The 16572-nt window shown below is 49.8% G+C and overlaps 1 protein-coding gene across 3 annotated transcripts; it reads left to right on the top strand.

The window, feature by feature from the left end:
• Positions 1-332: 332 nt before the first annotated feature.
• On the top strand, positions 333-14851 carry SPRY4 (sprouty RTK signaling antagonist 4). Of its 3 annotated transcripts, XM_066342533.1 has the most exons (3): positions 333-497; positions 7923-8007; positions 10289-14851. In XM_066342533.1, exon 3 carries the CDS (start codon positions 10336-10338, stop codon positions 11233-11235), a length of 900 nt encoding a protein of 299 aa, XP_066198630.1. In that variant the 5' UTR covers positions 333-497; positions 7923-8007; positions 10289-10335; the 3' UTR covers positions 11236-14851. The 3 variants fall into 3 exon arrangements, with proteins under 3 accessions (XP_066198630.1, XP_066198629.1, XP_066198631.1); XM_066342532.1 differs by lacking the exon at positions 7923-8007; XM_066342534.1 differs by lacking the exons at positions 333-497; positions 7923-8007 and adding an exon at positions 1351-1460.
• Positions 14852-16572: the final 1721 nt, after the last annotated feature.

Here is a 16572-nt window from a genome sequence, read left to right as displayed (position 1 = left end):
CAGCAGTCGCCGCCGCCCTCCATTCATTAAAAAAGAAAAAAAAGGGCAACAACAACCTCCACCCCTCTTTGTAAAAGAACGACGGCCCCTGGAGGAGCGAGAATCAGCCCCAGCAATCACGGGTTAAATTCTTTTCCGGCCCCCCATTCATAAAAAAAGAAAGGGGGGGGGGAAGAAAAAAAAAAAAAAGGAGCGCGGCGCATGCGCGCGCGGGGGGTCTCTTGTGCCCACCCATTCATAGAATCGCGAACGGCGCGCGTGCGCACTGGAGCTCCCTTCCCTCCCATTCATAAAAAAGCCATTTTCCCAGGCAGTGGTTGCAACATCGCCGCGGAGGCAGCGAGAGAAGCTGACAGCGCGGAGCTGGCGCTGCTGAGCGCAGGAAGCCGTGCCGGTTCCTTCGGCCGGCGTCTGCGAGTACAGCGGCGTCTGACCCACTCGAGTTAGGGGATTTGCACAGACGTGGAGCAATGCTTGTGACTCTGCGGCTCCTCAAAGTAAGTCCCTGGCCGGTTTTGGGATCCCAAACTGTCCCCCTCTGAGCCGCGACGCGACTACCCCTCAGACTGGGGTAAATGGTGCGCTATTTCTAGGCGCGCCTCAGTGTTCCTTCCCTCTCTCTGCGCCTCCTTGAGTCGCTGCGGTGCGCCGCAGCTCTCAGACGCCCTGGGCTGAGCCGGCACGGCGCCGGGGGTGTTCACAGCCTGGCACCGGCGATTCCAACCCCCGGGCATTGCCAAGCCCGACTTCCCCGCACTCTGCGACTTAGGAATCCCCGTGCGTGCCCCTGTAGTTTGCCTCTGGCCTGGCCTCTTTCCTCCTGCCACCACCCGCCTCGGCCGCTGGAACTGCGGCTCTGGGCTCCGTAAGGAGCCACCTTTTGAGTCCGGCGGGCGCCCTCGTCCTGGGCGGCTAGCCCACCCGGGCTCGGTGCCCACGGTGCCAGCTCTGCCGTAGATCTCCCCAGCCCTCAGCAGAGGCCTATGCTCGACGTAGGTTTTTCTTCCCTCTTCAGAGTCTTGACGGACTGGCCTTTCTCCCCTTCTGCTTCTCCCCTCGATGTTCAGCGCTGGGCTGGCCCGGGACTGGGCATTTCTGCTCCCTCTTCCTTGGCGAAGCTGTTCCTCGCCGTCTGACCTTTGCTCTGCTGCCGCATTTTATGCTGTGCAACAACTGCCTTGCAGTTCCCTTTCCCTTTCCCGGCCTCTGCAGGGCCTGAGGCTCTTCGGCCTCCTCGTGCCTCCCTGTCCCCGGGCACCGAGCTGTGCCAGGCGCCGGGGCCCCCGGGCCGCTCTGGGGCTGTGGTGGGGGCTGAAGGTGCGTTTACATAACGCCAGGCGTGTGGGAGCTGGAAGAAGAGGTTGCGTGCGTAGGAGAGATAAGGCTCCCTCTTTCCCTCCTTCCTTCTTGGTGGTACCAGGCTTGACATCACCGAGAAGAGAGAATAGAGACTAGAGACGGTACGTTCTGAAAATTTTGCATCTCCAAGGCCACGGGGGCAGTGAAGGGGGGCGAGCGCGGATTTGGCCAGCCAGGGCAGCTGGAGCTTGGCTCCATCACTGGGGCCAGGGCTGTGCCCAGTTCCTCCTCTATGCAGACGATCAAAAAAGCATTTAGACAGTAGCTGCTCTTGTGCAAGAAGGTGGTTTCTCAATTCTCTTTGATTGGGGGCTGGGGGTTGTGGGCAGAAGAGGTGAGAGAGGCGGAAAATGGTTGCATGGCTTGACGGCCTGAGCAATGGACGGGAGAAACCACTGGGCTGAAGGGGCTGGATGGTGAAGAAAGGGGAGAGCTGCTGCTGCCTCATTCACCAGCTGTTTGATGGGCATCCATATTGCCAGGCCTGGGTGAGGGCAGGAGGCTGCCTTCTGGCGCAGGAAGGCTTTGGGAGCCCCCCAGAATGGTTAGTGCTGAAAAGAAAGGTGTGGGTTCAGTCGAGTGGCCAGACCCCGTGGAGAACTCCCCATCTTTCTTGTGTGCAAATCAGTGGCGTGATTCGCTCCAGTTTGGGGAGGGGAGGGAGCAAGTGCATGTCTGTCTGGTTAGCTGACCAAGGCTCTCCGATCTTTCTGATGAGCCTCTGTGAGACAGAAAGCTGTAAGCTGAAGGCCCAGAGCATTTAGGAAATGCGGGTTTATCAATCTCTTAATAAGTTTGGTCTGGTCTGAGGCCCTACCCAATATTGCACTGGTGATTTCACAATGTTTAGAGTTCTCTGGATCTTCCCACAAATGAAGCATTAATATCTGAAATTTTCAGCTATTTTGCCCGTCGTTTGTGGGTGTGGGGCAGAGTACGGAGGGCTGCAGTTGGCTCTCTTTCTCTCAGCAGAAGGGTGGGAAAGAAGTTGTAGACATGTCTGGCCTGTGTGAAATTGAATTGCCTCTTTCCCAGCCTTTGGGAGGGTCCTCACTTGCTAGCAGGCTCCAGGTGAATCCCTAATGTTAGCAGTGCATACGCTGACCAACTGAGCTGCGTGGCCAGTAGCAGGTAGGGGGCTTTTTTGGTGGCAGATTTCTTGAATGAGGATGAACAAATGTTGGTCAGCTAGGATGAGGAACACTTTAAAGACATCTTTTGGTTATCTTCCTTTTAGATTCTGAGCTCAGGATTCATTCCTCTTTTCCTGTTGTGTAAATGATCCCCTCATTCCCACGACCTTGTCCAGATTACCCTGTGAAATGGCAAAGTCTCCTTAAACCTTTGTTTGGGTGGTGAGAAGGAGAAAGGACACAAGAATTGAACAATTCCTGGCTAAAAGTGTGACATCTTCTGTCCCTTAGTTTCAGGTCCCCCACAAGCCATCTACATATGTAGGGCCCTGGTGTTGGTACCAAGGAGGCTTAGAAAGGAGCCCCCTTGTTTCTTCAGGGAAGTTTGGTGTTCTTAGGGAGTTATGGCAATTAGGGCATTTAACTGGTTCTGAATCCACAGTGCCTGTCATCTGGTCCCTGCTGAAGTGGAAGTTCCCTTGTGAGGAAAACTTGGGGAAGGATTCTTGCACAAACCCCTGGATCTTGTTGAACATTTGGATTTGGGATATATCGAGGCAGTGCTATTAAGGAAGAATGGCAAGAGTGGAGAAGTTTCCATCTCTTGGCCAACATGATCTCTCTGGCAGAAAGTAAAGAAAGTGTCTCATTGGGATAGATTTTTGCTTTATCAAAAGAGCCAGAGAAAGAAGGTGATAAAGAGCAACATAGTGAAAACTGTTTTACTCCTTCCAGACCAAGCTAGTGGCTGGGTCAGAGCAGATGGTGGCTAGAAAACCTGCTAAGCTTAGGCCATAGTCTCCCCCTCTGCAGAATGGGGAGGAGGAACTGCTCCCGAGGAACCACGGTCAGCTGAGCAGCTAGCAAGTGTACAGGGCTGAGACCCAGCCAATTGTTACAACTGGGCCCTAGTTGGAGGGACTGGTTGTAAGGGAACCCCTTCCTACACAGGAGGTATGGAGAATTGTATGATGTAAGAGGTGGCATACATATTCTTGGCTCTCAGGGGTCTGGGGCCACCCTGCAAATCCGGACAGCTGACAAGGCTGGGGATGTATCCGGGACATGTGGCTGGGCTTAAGAAGCTCCACCGTTCAGCTGTGATCACGATTGTTCTTTCCAAGGACAGTCAGTGGAGGAAGCAAGAGCACTTGGGAGGGAGCACAGATGTGCTGGATCTAGTGGAGGAGGGAAGAGGCCCTTCTGGGGCAGGTGGCCATTTGCAGAAGAGTGGTTTCCCTTGCCAGATAGTCTTTCTTTTTCTGGTTGGGGGGAAAGGGGAGTCATTTCCTGCCCCATCTCAGGAGTAAGCTAAAATCTGTTCCGATAAGTTCATTTGTTCCTGGAGCGTGGTGAGATAATATGATCTTGGGGTCAGTGAGAGGGGGCCCTCCCCTAGGGGTCTAGGTTTCTGCCCCCCTCCCCCATTTTGATGTGGGCCAATTGTTCCAGTGTTAACAGGCTTTTTCTAGCCCCATTCTTCTCTGACTCTTGACTTCTAATCCCTCTTTAAGGGGATCTGAGCAGACAATTATGGGGGTAATACATTGAAGCCGAAATGTGAAGCTAGTTAGAATAACCCAGAGCCAAAGTACAAGACCTCTCCCATTCCTCCTGGCTTTGGAGCTCAGCTGATTGCTTGTGGAAGAGAAGAGGGTTGGGAACTGATAACCGGTAATGGGATAAAATGATGAAAAGCAGCTGTTTTCTTTTGTGATGTCTAACAGATTATGGCCAGAGGTGAGCTCTCTAGTGCTGGTGCTGGCGTGGGAGGTAGGGTGAGGAGCAAGGATTCTCAGACAAATCCAGCTGCCTACTGGGCCATTCTCAACAAAGATGCAGAGATTGTCTTCCTCAGTAGGGCGTAGAGCAGGCAAGGCCCTGGCTTCCCTCCCCCTCCTCTTTAAAGTCTTTTTTGAAGCAATAAGTCATTATTTGGTTGGAACTTAATTAACTAAACTGGGATGTTGTCACAAAGAACCAAGCGAGAGTGGTGGATAGTGGTGGGCGGGCTCTCTGGCAGCCTAGAGACCTTTCTTTCTGAGCTGTGAAAGGGTTAAACAGCCTTCACTGAAAGAACCTGCTGAGACTGAATGGGGCAGTGCAGAAACTGCCCATTCATTCAGAGCCTCTTGCGTTTGTCTCTAACTGACCTGTAGTTTTCAAAGCACAACTGTCCCTTTTTCCTAATATTTCCCAACTCCTCTCCCCAGGATAAGTCAAGGGGAAGGGGTGGGTGGGCAGGCGGTGCTGACATTTAACATGCCACTTGATTCTTCCCAGCCAGCCTGTACTGAAGGGCCCGATGCTCGGCTCCTCCCCGCAGGTAACATGCAGTGTCAGTCTCACAGACGGATGGCCAAGCTGCAAGTACCAGGGCTGTGTGCTCTGGGCTTTCCAAACTCCTGCTGATTCAGTATTCTAGGACTCAGTATGGGCCAGGGTGCCCCCTCCATGAGCAAGCCCTAGGGAACCCTTAAGTTCAGCTTTACAGGTGGGAGGAGAGAAGATTCTCTCTCCTTCCTGGGTTTCCTCTTAGGGACTCCTTTGTGGTGAGGGACCTAAGTGTGAAACCCATTCAACTTTAAGAAGACTAAAAATGAAAAAACTTAGTAAACTGGGGGAGGGGCAGTGAGGTGACAGATGGGATAGCAAAGAAAACAGAATTGGAAGTAAAGATAGGAAGTGAAAATATAATTGAGCTCTGAGTCTTCTAATGGCAGATTTCAAACCCCCCGCAACTACTTTCCACACTGAAAATTCCCGTCCTTGGGGGCTAGTCTCTTGTCAGCCCTGCCTGGCTTCATTTCCTGGCTGGTGTGGCTAAAAGGCTGCAGATGGCCTGACGTTGTCATTCCCCCAGGGCTGGTGGCGTACTGGGGAGACTGGTCGAGTTCGTGGCTGTGGAAATAACTGAGGCTTTCATGCCTTTCCATGAATAACCAGAAGTTATTGTAAGTCAAGGCTGAGGTTGCAACCTCAAGAGCTCCTGCTCTCTGGGTTTGAACCCTTCCCTGGTCACTTGCCAGCTCTGTGACCCTTTGTTCTTTCATTGCTTCCTAAAAAGGGTGTTATCCTCCAAGGTGACAGTGAGGATTAAGTGAGAATATCATTGAGGGCTTAGCACAGAGCCTAACAGCAAGAAATGTTTCATAAATATTAGCTGCTTCCATAATTATTATTTATTATTATTAAAAGGTTGGAGTGGAGTGAAAGTTTCCTTTCCTCATGGTAATCCGTAAGACCACCACCTAAAACTCAACAGAGGTGCTTCTCTGGCTAAGTGGAGTGCTGGCTTTGTTTCTCTGTCCACAGTCTTCCAAATTGGCCATCAGTCTTCCAAACAGCCTAAATGAGGTAAAGCCTCCTCTCTCCTATTTATATTATAAATCTCTTCCTTCCTTGCAGGGGAAGCAGAGTACATATTAAACTGCACTTAAGTTCATCAGCGTTGCTTAGACTCTGGAGGGTGGGTGTGTCCCTGGGAGTAGAGATTGATCTTCTAAACCAACTGAGGATTGGGGTGGGTTTTTTTGTTTTGTTTTGTTTTTGAGACTTCATTTAGTTGTGCTGAGGGGTTATCAAACAGGCTGTTCCGGAAGTTGTTTTTCTTTGTCAGCCAAATGAATTCAGCCCTCCTGTGGAGGGTCCTGCTAATGGGGAGGTGAGGCAATGAGGGCTGAGAAGGTTTGAGCAATGCAGCTTTGAGCCAGCAGCTAGTTTTTGCTGAGCTCGTGGCTGGAAGGAATCCTATATCCGAGTTATGATAGGAAAGGTACGTTTTATTATTATTTTTTTAATTAGAAAAAGAATATTTTGGTTTTGTTTTTAAATTTTATTTTTCAATTACAGTTAACATTCAATATTACATTAACTTCATGGGTACACCATTTAAGTGATGAGACATTTATATACCTTACAAAGCGGTCACCCTGGTGAGTCTAGTACCCATCCCACACCATACATAGTTATTACAGTATTCTTGATCATATTCCCTCTGTTGAACTTTACATCCCCATGACTATTTTTGTAACTGGCAATATATATTTTTAAGTCCGCTTCACCTTTTTCACTTTCTCATCTGGCAACTGTTGATTTGTTCCCTGAATCAGAGTTTGTTTTGTTTCTAAGTTTGTTTTGGGTTTTTTGTTTCTTCATTTATTTTAAGATTACACATATAAGTGGAATCATATTTGTTTTTTCTGACTTATTTCACTTAACATAATACCTTCTAGGTCCGTCCATGTTGTCACAAATGGTAAGATTTCATTCTTTTTTATAGCTGAGTCATATTTCATTGTTCATATGTACCCACATCTTCTTTATCCATTTGTCTATCGTTGGACACTGAGGTTGCTTCCATGTCTTGTCTATTAAATAATGCTGCAATGAACATAGGGGTGCGTGTATCTTTTTGAATTAGTGTTTTGGATTTTAGGGAAGATACATTTTAGAATATGCCTGCTGGAGCCATCTTGGATGCAGCCTGTCCCAAGGGAGCTGAGTCATGGTAGACCAAGCTCCTGCCCCAATGTCTGGCCTCAACTGCAGGCCCAGATGTTGACAGCTGCCTCTGGAGGGTGATGGGAGCCTTCTATGCCAATATCCCTATTCCCTGTAGGCCCTACTCCCAACCTGGCTTTCTGATGGGACTTTTTCTGGGAATCTGCCTTTTGATTCCACAGACTGTTAAAATCCCAAGCATTACTCCTGCCTTTTGCTTCATCCACAGAAAATGGTGGTTTTTAAAGAACTCCGGTAATAGAGTAGGGGAAAGGAGAGTGGGTCATTCTTCTTTTTATTTTTGTATTTTTTTGTATTTTTCTGAAGTGTGAAGGCAGAGAGACTCCCGCATGCGCCCAATCAGAATCCACCGGCATGCCCACTGGGGGGGTGATGCTCTGCTCATCTGGGGTGTTGCTCCGCTGCAACTGGAGCCATTCTAGCACCTGAGGCAGAAGCCATGGAGCCATCCTCAGTGCCTGGGGCCAACTTTGCTCCAATGGAGCCTTGGGTGCGGGAGGGGAAGAGAGAGACAAAGGGGAAGGGGAAGGGGGAGGGTGGAGAAGCAGATGGGCGCTTCTCCTGTGTGCCCTTGCTGGGAATCAAACCTGGGACTTCCAAAACACTGGACCAACACTCTACTGCTGAGCCAACCGGCCAGGGCCTACCCTTCCTTCTTTCCACAGAATGGCAAGTCCAAATCCTGGCCCTAAGACACAAAAGCCCAGTGACATGGGGTGATACTACTGCCTTCAAACCACCACTGACATTTCATTGGCAGGACCCTGAGTTTTCATGATCTGAGTTTCTGGAATAAGGGAATCATGTTGTCTTTGTCCAGGGTGGGTGTTTTGGCATGGGTGAGTCTTATCCTGCACCTGTATCAGCATTTTTTATTCTTATGCCGAGTCATACCTTTTCCTCCAGGCAAAGGACGTGGGGCTCCTAACCGTTTGCTGTTGACCCCAAACGCATTTATTCTAGAAGCACAGCTTTGGAACCCTTGGGAAGGGTAAGTGGGCTGAGGAAGCATTCCCTGAAGTTCCTCCCCATAGACAACCTGATCTTGGGAAAATCTCCTCTCCATAAATGCTATTTGCCATTCCCCTATCTAGCCCTGCCCACAGGAGGCCTCCTGGGTGAACGAGTACTTGATGGCAGACCTGACATGGGAAAGTCTCTCATCTGAAGAGGATGCTCTTTTCACCTGGAGGCAGGAGGCAGGCACTGCCACTAGGCACATTTTCTCCAAGATGGGGAAAAACTTTGCACAGATATACCAGCATCTTTTCAGTACATAGGGCGTGGGAGCAAAGTCAAGAGCTCATGCCCTAAGCAACTGGGAAAGATCGGTTGACTGAGCACTGAACCTTGTAGAAGAGGCTTTTTTTTTTTTTTGCATTTGGCAGTATAGATGATGTACAAATGAGAATCCTGTGGAGAAGCTCCCTTTATCCCCTTCGTGAACTTTGCATCGAGAGCTAGCTTTTCATTTCAGACGGGCTGGAAAGCATCTAAGGAATCCCTTGCTCGTCCCTTTAACCGTTGCTGATCAAACCGTTGTCTCTGAGTAGGAGATACACAATACTGAGTTTCCCTGAATGCCTTTTTTTTTCTTTTTAATTTCCTCATCACTCCTTAAATTGAAAAGTATGGATGAGTCACCCGGGCAAGGTGTCATTCTCCCGTGATTGGAAAATTGCGATGGACTATCTCCCAAGTCTGGAGCTGTATGGGGAAGTAGAATCCTATTCACATCCCCTTCTTAGGCATCACCTTTGAGAGAGATGAACCTAATAGTGGAGGTACAGGGTCTGCTCTCCTAATTAGAACATCATTAGCATCTTGAAAAAGCACTTACTGAAATCTTACCCTCAATACATTACTCCAGTGGCCTTTTTTCTTTCTTTCATAAGATGGTATATTCCCCTATCTACCTGCACACTCTTGTTTTATCCCCCCATCCCCACCCTTGGTGGAATCTTCCCAGAGTCTACTCTTTCTCTTGGATTCCAAATCATGTCCCCCTGGGCCGAGGTCTTGGCCTTCTGCTGCTATTTCTTTAAATTGATCTCCAGCCGAATTCTGAATGTAAAGGTCAGCAGGCGAGGAAATGGCACTTCTAATAGAAAACAATGTGCACTTTCTAAATTTGAACCAAGCCGTTTCCGCTCTTTGATTTAAGTGACTTCCTGGGGTTCCGTGTCAGGCACTGCAGTTGAATCTCTGGCGGGATTCCAACTTAAAATTGCACTCTCTCGGTGAAATTAGAAACTGATCCAGGGTTGGCTTAGCTATTCTAGTAAATAGCATTTAGGCTGAATGTTCAGCTCAGCACTTGGAAATGGGCGGTGTGAGTGCCCCTCGAGAGGATTTCCCATCCAAGTTGTCAGAAGCTCACCTACCCGTGGGCTATTAGCCACTGGAGGTCGTTACTCTCAGAAGTGCTGGTAATAAGTTAATGTCCTGGACGTGCAGGCATCAGATACAGCCCTTCCTTTTCTTGTGACTGTCTGAAGTAAAGGCTTTTGTTTATCCAGCTGATAAACTTTATGGGAGCATACAGGGGCTGTCTCTGGCTGCCACATCCTCAGCACAATGCTTGGCATGTAGTGCTTATTGGTGCTCAGGAAATCCAAACTGTTGCTCTCTCAGATGGTGATAAATTACTGAGCACTTGCTGTATGCCAAGCAAGATGTCAGATCCTGGATATATATATATTCTCACTTAATCCTCACAAGAACCCATTTTACAGTTGATGAAACTAAAACATAGAGGTTAAAGAACCTCATTCAACAACACTGCTAGGTAGAAGGGAGGATTCGAACTTTAATCTGACTCCAGACCTTGTATGTTTTATCACCGCTGAGCTATCTATCTTAAATAAGGAGCATATTTCACAGGAATTACAAGAAGGAACTCAGATGGCCCACGCTTGAGTCCTGGTTCTGCTACTGATAGTTTTGTGTGACTTTCAACAAGTTATTTTGAACATTAGTTTTCTGTAACTAGAAAAGGGATTATAATAGAAGGTATATTTCAGGGTTATTGTGAAGAATCAGTGACTTACTATTTATAGTACTTATTATGTGCTAAATAAGTATAATTCCTACCACTTGTTATTATTGTTGTTGTCGTTATTAACCATCTAAACCTTAATGTTGGAGAGTCCACCAAAGGAAAGGAGTTCCCGTTTCATTTGGGCTCCCAAGGACCTGATGGGGGTAGGGGTGTTAACAGGCCAAGTACTGATGCCTGGAATCCATTCTCTCTTCCTTTTCCCCGCCCCCAGGGCCCCTAGAAGACTGTTTCTCAGCGCAGTCCAGGACCTCCAGCCCCATGGAGCCCCCGATCCCACAGAGCGTCCCCTTGACTCCCAGCTCAGTCATGGTCCAGCCCCTTCTTGACAGCCGTGTGCCCCACAGCCGGCTCCAACACCCACTCACCATCCTCCCCATCGACCAGATGAAGACCAGCCACGTGGAGAACGACTACATAGACAACCCTGGCCTGGCACCCCCCACCGGCTCTAAGCGGACCCGGGTGGGGGCCCCAGAGCTGGTCCCTATGCCTGCCCGCTGTGACCAGGATGTTACCCACCACTGGATCTCCTTCAGCGGGCGCCCCAGCTCTGTGAGCAGCAGCAGCAGCACATCCTCTGACCAGCGGCTCCTAGACCACATGGCACCACCGCCCGTGGCTGACCAGGCCTCCCCAAGGGCTGTGCGCATCCAGCCCAAGGTGGTCCACTGCAAGCCGCTGGATCTCAAAGGCCCAGCAGTCCCACCAGAGCTGGACAAACACTTCCTGCTCTGCGAGGCTTGTGGGAAGTGTAAGTGCAAGGAGTGCGCATCGCCCCGGACGTTGCCCTCCTGCTGGGTCTGCAACCAGGAGTGCCTCTGCTCCGCCCAGACCCTGGTCAACTATGGCACCTGCATGTGCCTGGTGCAAGGTGTCTTCTACCACTGCACCAACGAGGACGATGAGGGCTCCTGTGCCGACCACCCCTGCTCCTGCTCCCGTTCAAACTGCTGCGCCCGCTGGTCCTTCATGGGCGCGCTCTCCCTGGTGCTGCCCTGCCTGCTCTGCTACCTGCCTGCCACCGGCTGTGTGAAGCTGGCCCAGCGTGGCTACGACCACCTGCGTCGCCCTGGTTGCCGCTGCAAGCACACGAACAGCGTCATCTGCAAAGCAGCCACCGGCGATGCCAAGGCCAGCAGACCCGACAAGCCTTTTTGACACTTTGGGTTGAAGCCTCCCGCACTCCCCCTGGAAGCAGCTCCCTTCTGACACCTGAGAAGACTGCAGCGAGGCTCGGCATCCCGGCATCCCGAGGCTGACCTTGCCGGTCTGCCCGCCCCCCAGCTCCTGAAGAAACAGAGACCTCCCCTGCCATCATCACCCACTCTCTTCCCAGGATGAAGAAGCACTTTGGGTTTTTTCAGGGTCCTGGAACTTTGTGCGAAACAGACAGTGGCTGGGACGTGGTGTGGTTTTGGGGGGGATTTTTTGTTTTCAGAAGACGGAACACAGATGTGGCCACATATCCGGAAGTTGCAGCTGCTTGAACGCCTTCCCGGTTCTCCCTCTTCCCTCCCTCCCCCTTTTCCATTCTCTTTGGCTGCCTGGGGAGGAACCGTTAACTGAGTGGCCCGGGGACCTTTGAAGAAGACACTTGGAGTCTTGACAGCTGTATCTTTTTCTCCTCCCCCTCCCCCACAGTTTGCCCAACATCTTGGGCAAGGTATAGACCGTGACAGTCCCTCTTGTATATACTTGGGAGCCCCTGCGAACAGAGGACGGCCAGTGAGCCCAGGCCTCGTTCCTCGCTCTGTCTCCTCGGAGCCACGGATGGACTTAGGAGCCACCACACAGAGCACCTCTCCCTTCCAGCTCCATCACTCTTGGGGGTGTTGCACTCATAGCACCGTCCTTCGGTTCTTACTGAGTCACAGACTCACCTACCCGCTACTTGTCCCGTGTTCTCTCTGCCCAGATCCTTTCCAGAAACTTCACGGGTTGAGAAGCCTAGGGCGGCAAATGCGAGACCAAATATCATTTTGCCAATGAGTCTGAGGCTGTGGTCTCTGGATCCAGCCATTATGTTTTTATAGAATAATTAAACCAGATGCTAACGGTGTTCTAGAAAAATAATAATGAAACAATTGCTTCCTTTTGGGCCTCCCCCAGGAAGGGCTGATATCAAAAAATCTGGGGGGCGAGCAACCTCAAGGAACATAATCCCCCTCCCCACCAAGAAGAGGATTTTAACAGCAAAGAAGAGAGGCAGCACCTCCCGTTGGCAGAGTGACGGTGGAGCCGAGATGGGTGCCGGTTTCTTCTCTTCTGATTCTGCTGCTTGCTGTCATAGCCTTTTATGTACAGTGATGTGTCTGTATCTTTAATGTAAATAGACAGGTGACGACAAAAAGAGTCTATTTTAGTGTTAGGAAGCCCTGGTGGGGGAGTCAGAAGAATGTGGGTGGGGGAAAGATTCTCCAGGGGCTTCTCGGGGTAGAGCCCTGCTTCTGTGCATGGCCACACCACCCCCTTCCGACAGCCCCCAAAGACGTAGCAACTCTTTCTCTCAAGGTGCTAAAGAACTCAGAAAGTGCAGCACGTCCAGTGGGTAGGTACTTGTTGCATGCAAACGCTGTAGTATGTCTGGTCCTTCTCCCTAGCTGTTACGCGGGGGTTTTTGCTTCATGTGGTATTTTGTGTCTCCCTCCCAACCCCGTGAGAGGAAGTGACATGGGTCAGAAAAGCCACCCCAGGGAAAATTGGAGGTGCATTAGATGTAGAGCATTTGTAGCATTTCCAGTTTGTTCTGTAGGAACAGAACTGCCTCCAGGAAGGAGGCAGGAAGGCAGGTCGCTGTGATTGGCATGCATCCAGTGCTTCACGAGAACTTTCTTTTCCCCCTTTGTGAAGACTAATAGTGACATCTTATGATTTAGAATAAGTTAATTGTAACCATAGGTATTTATTGATTGGAGGAAAGGAGGGGAGGGTCTTATTATTTTAGGCTTTATTTATATCACATTTGCTAGCTTGTAAAAGGCAAATTTGAAATCCTATATCTGTGTTTTCTATGGCTGATTCATGTAGCTGCCCTTGCCACAGTCGTGATGGATGTATGGGTGTTCTTGCACAAATGGACGGAATGGTAGGAAAAAAAAAACACGTTCAGCCAACCACTTACACTAATTGAATGTATCAGATGTGTTCTGAAGGGACTGGAGAGGTTTTCCTCAGACTAGGTGTGCAGAGGTTACCCCCAAAGCGAGAGGGCACACATCCACTCTTTGGGAAGCCTCAGAACTTTTCCTGGAGCCCCTCCCTCAGATGTCTCCATGGGAAACTTGACCCAGTGGCACTTTGGTGATGGTGTTCTACACACCCATTCTGTGGAGAATTAATTACATAAGCTGTGTATACACACACACCTACCCCGCCCACCCTCTATCTACATAGACCCTGTTTCTGGCAGACAGCCTCCTGAACCCTGACTTTTTGTGTACATAGTTGTAAACATGGACTTTTCTGGGTTTTGGGGGTTTTTTTCCTTTTTTTTTTTTCCTCCCGTTTTGGCTTGTTCTTTTTCGTTTGTGTTTATCCTGCTCGGTGGATGTCTGCGGGACTCGGGTGTCCTGTGTCTCAGTGAAGGGGAGGGGCGGAGCAGGTGGGTCCTCCTCCCAGCTCTTGCATAGCTGTCTTCAGCATGTTTCTACTTGGCTTCTTGGGAGAAAAATCAAACAGGAAAACTGGCGTGTCCGTGGACCAGTCAGGGCTACCGAGGGGCCCAGCTCTCGGTAATACGACACATTTCTGTGGCTGCTCTGGCTGATTGTGTTTCCTGTCACCACTGGCTTGCAGGGCTGGATGAGTCCTCATCTTGCCCTTTTGTGAAGTGTGCCAGCTGGTTCCCTCTTCTGTCCAATCTGGGGGGGGGGGGGACACAAGTCTGCGTCCAGGACACTTGTCCCGGGGGCCTTGGCTGCCCACCCCCAAGGGTGGGTTTGTGAAAGCCTAACACTCCAGCAAGCACCCTGGGAACAGTCAAGGATAGCAGAGCACTCCCAGATAGGTGATGAGTGCACAACCAAGGCTCTGACAATCCCTGGCTGGAAGGAGATGGAGACTAGTCCTTGCTGACAACAATGAAAGACCTTTATGTGACGCGTCTGGTTCCTTTCAGCTTCTGAAGTCTGCGTGGGTCTCCACTGTACGTCAAGTGGCACTCAGATAATGGCTTGTCCAAGGTTGTTCAACACAAAGTGTTGGTGGGACCAGCACCCAGAATCCGTCACCTTGAAGCTTCATGCTCTCCCATGCTGCCCGTGGAGATGTCCAGTGGGGTGTGGGCAGCACAACTTTGCACTGTACAATTCAGTTCATTAGGGCGTCCCGCAGGCTTCACCAGCCTCTGGTCCATGCCTTCGGTAAGCATTTTCATGCCTTCGGCTTACTGTGATGGTTGATGACAATTCTTGCGCTGCCTTTTTTTTTTTTTTTTTTTTTTTTTCCTGTGGGTAACTCCGTGTGGTGTCTTATCTTGCTTTCTCTTCTCACTGCCCCACAGTCTGGTTTCCTGTTACAAACAGGAGAGCTGTTCGAGGTTCCCAGCCCACAGTTCCTTCTCCCTCCTCACTGTAGTCCCTCCTTATCCCACAACAAAAGTTACCACAGAAGGTTCCCTTTGTATAGAATATTTATTTTGAAGTTCTATTTTAATAGTATTTATTTTAGAAAGTCTACTATTGTAAGAGTTCTTCTGTTTGTGAAGAAAAAAAAAACAAGTTAAAACTGAATGTACTGATCTAGAAAATATATATAAATATATATTGTTAAATATACACAGGACTGTTGCTTCTCGTGTGTTTGTGTTCACGGTCCCCACATCTCCCCCAGCAAGGCCCCACATTTGCCAAGAATACTCACTGAATGAAAATGTGCACCCGAGCTGTGTGGTAGCATAAAGGAACAGGGTGAGAGGGCTTCCCTGGCTAGCAGTCCCTTGTCCTGCCTCTAGAATGACTTGAGAAGCAAAGGAGGGCAGTTCTACCTTTTTTTTTTTTTTTTTAGATTTTATTTATTGATTTTACAGCAAGAGAGGAGGGGGTAGGGAGCAAGGAGTATCAACTCATAGTTGCTTCACTCTACTTGTCCATTGGTTGATTGCCTGTCATATGTATGTGCCTTGACCGGGCAAGCCCGGGACTTCGAACTGGCGACCTCAGCATTCCAGGTTGACACCTTATCCACTACGCTATCACAGGTCAGGCCAAGTTCTACCTTCTTTTTTATTTTTATTTTTTTTCTGAAGCTGGAAACGGGGAGGCAGTCAGACAGACTCCCGCATGCACCCAACCAGGATCCATCCGGCACGCCCACCAGGGGGCGATGCTCTGCCCATCCGGGGCATTGCTCTGTTGCGACCAGAGCCACTCTAGCACCTGAGGCAGAGGCCATGGAACCATCCCCAGCACCCGGGCCATCTTTGCTCCAATGGAGCCTTAGCTGCGGGATGGGAAGAGAGAGACAGGAAGGAGAGGGGGGAGGTGTGGAGAAGCAGATGGGCGCTTCTCCTGTGTGCCCTGGCCGGGAATCGAACCTGGGACTTCTGCACGCCAGGCTGACGCTCTACCACTGAGCCAACCGGCTAGGGCCTAGTTCTACCTTCTTGTGAAACAGATTCCTCCTCTGCCAAACCCCGACCCCCCCCCCCACACACACACACACACGGGCAAGTATTAACAGATGGACAAAATTCAAACCAAGAAGTGGAGGTAGGGAAGGACCATCTGCCCTGTGCAGTTGATAAGGATTCTGCAGCTTGTGTGCCCTGGTGCCCCCCAAAACATTTTCATGCACACACGTGCTTTAAGGAGCCCTGGGCAGTTTTCCAATACTCACTAGTTTGGTGGGTATTGCCTGCAACCAGTTCCTTTGACGTCCAAATCCTTCACCTATTGAATGTCTTGCCTTTGCCCCTCGAATGCACCTTCCACCCTCAAATACACTCAGACTTGTTAGAGGCCCAGCCACTTCTCAGCTTATGTAGCTGAGGGAAGTTTTTCATTACTTTTAATTCCTATGCCAATCACAGTGAAAATTGTACTTTCATTTTGAACATGTGAACACATACATGCTTCCTGTATTCTGAAAAGAAAGGGAACTGAGCAATAAAGATTTTGTTATCAATAAATGGAGGGAGATACCTGACAGTGGGAATGGGGCAGGGGGGGATGGATGGATGGAGGGCAGGTGATCAGGAGTCCTGGGTTTAAGTTCTTGGTTTCCCTGGGACCACCAATCATGATGTCTTCCAATTCTTTGTGAAAGCCTCGGGTTCCTGTTAAGAGACTTCCAAACCCATTCCAATGATCTGGTCACTGCCCAAGAAGGCACAAAGGATGTTCTTCCTCAGCGTGTCTGCTCTGTACCTTTAAGCATAAAGATCAGCCAGCCGCCTCCTCTGCCAGACCATGTGGCTTATCCTACTCCCACAGGATGGATGCAGGGTAATTAGTGCTCCGATATCTTGCTTTGCTTGCTGACGAGGTAAGTAACTGG

Source organism: Saccopteryx leptura, chromosome 6, assembly GCF_036850995.1.
Source record: "Saccopteryx leptura isolate mSacLep1 chromosome 6, mSacLep1_pri_phased_curated, whole genome shotgun sequence".
NCBI classification, from domain to species: domain Eukaryota; kingdom Metazoa; phylum Chordata; class Mammalia; order Chiroptera; family Emballonuridae; genus Saccopteryx; species Saccopteryx leptura.
The sequence above is the reverse complement of the archived record's forward strand: the minus strand, read 5'-3'. Positions and strand labels throughout refer to the sequence as shown.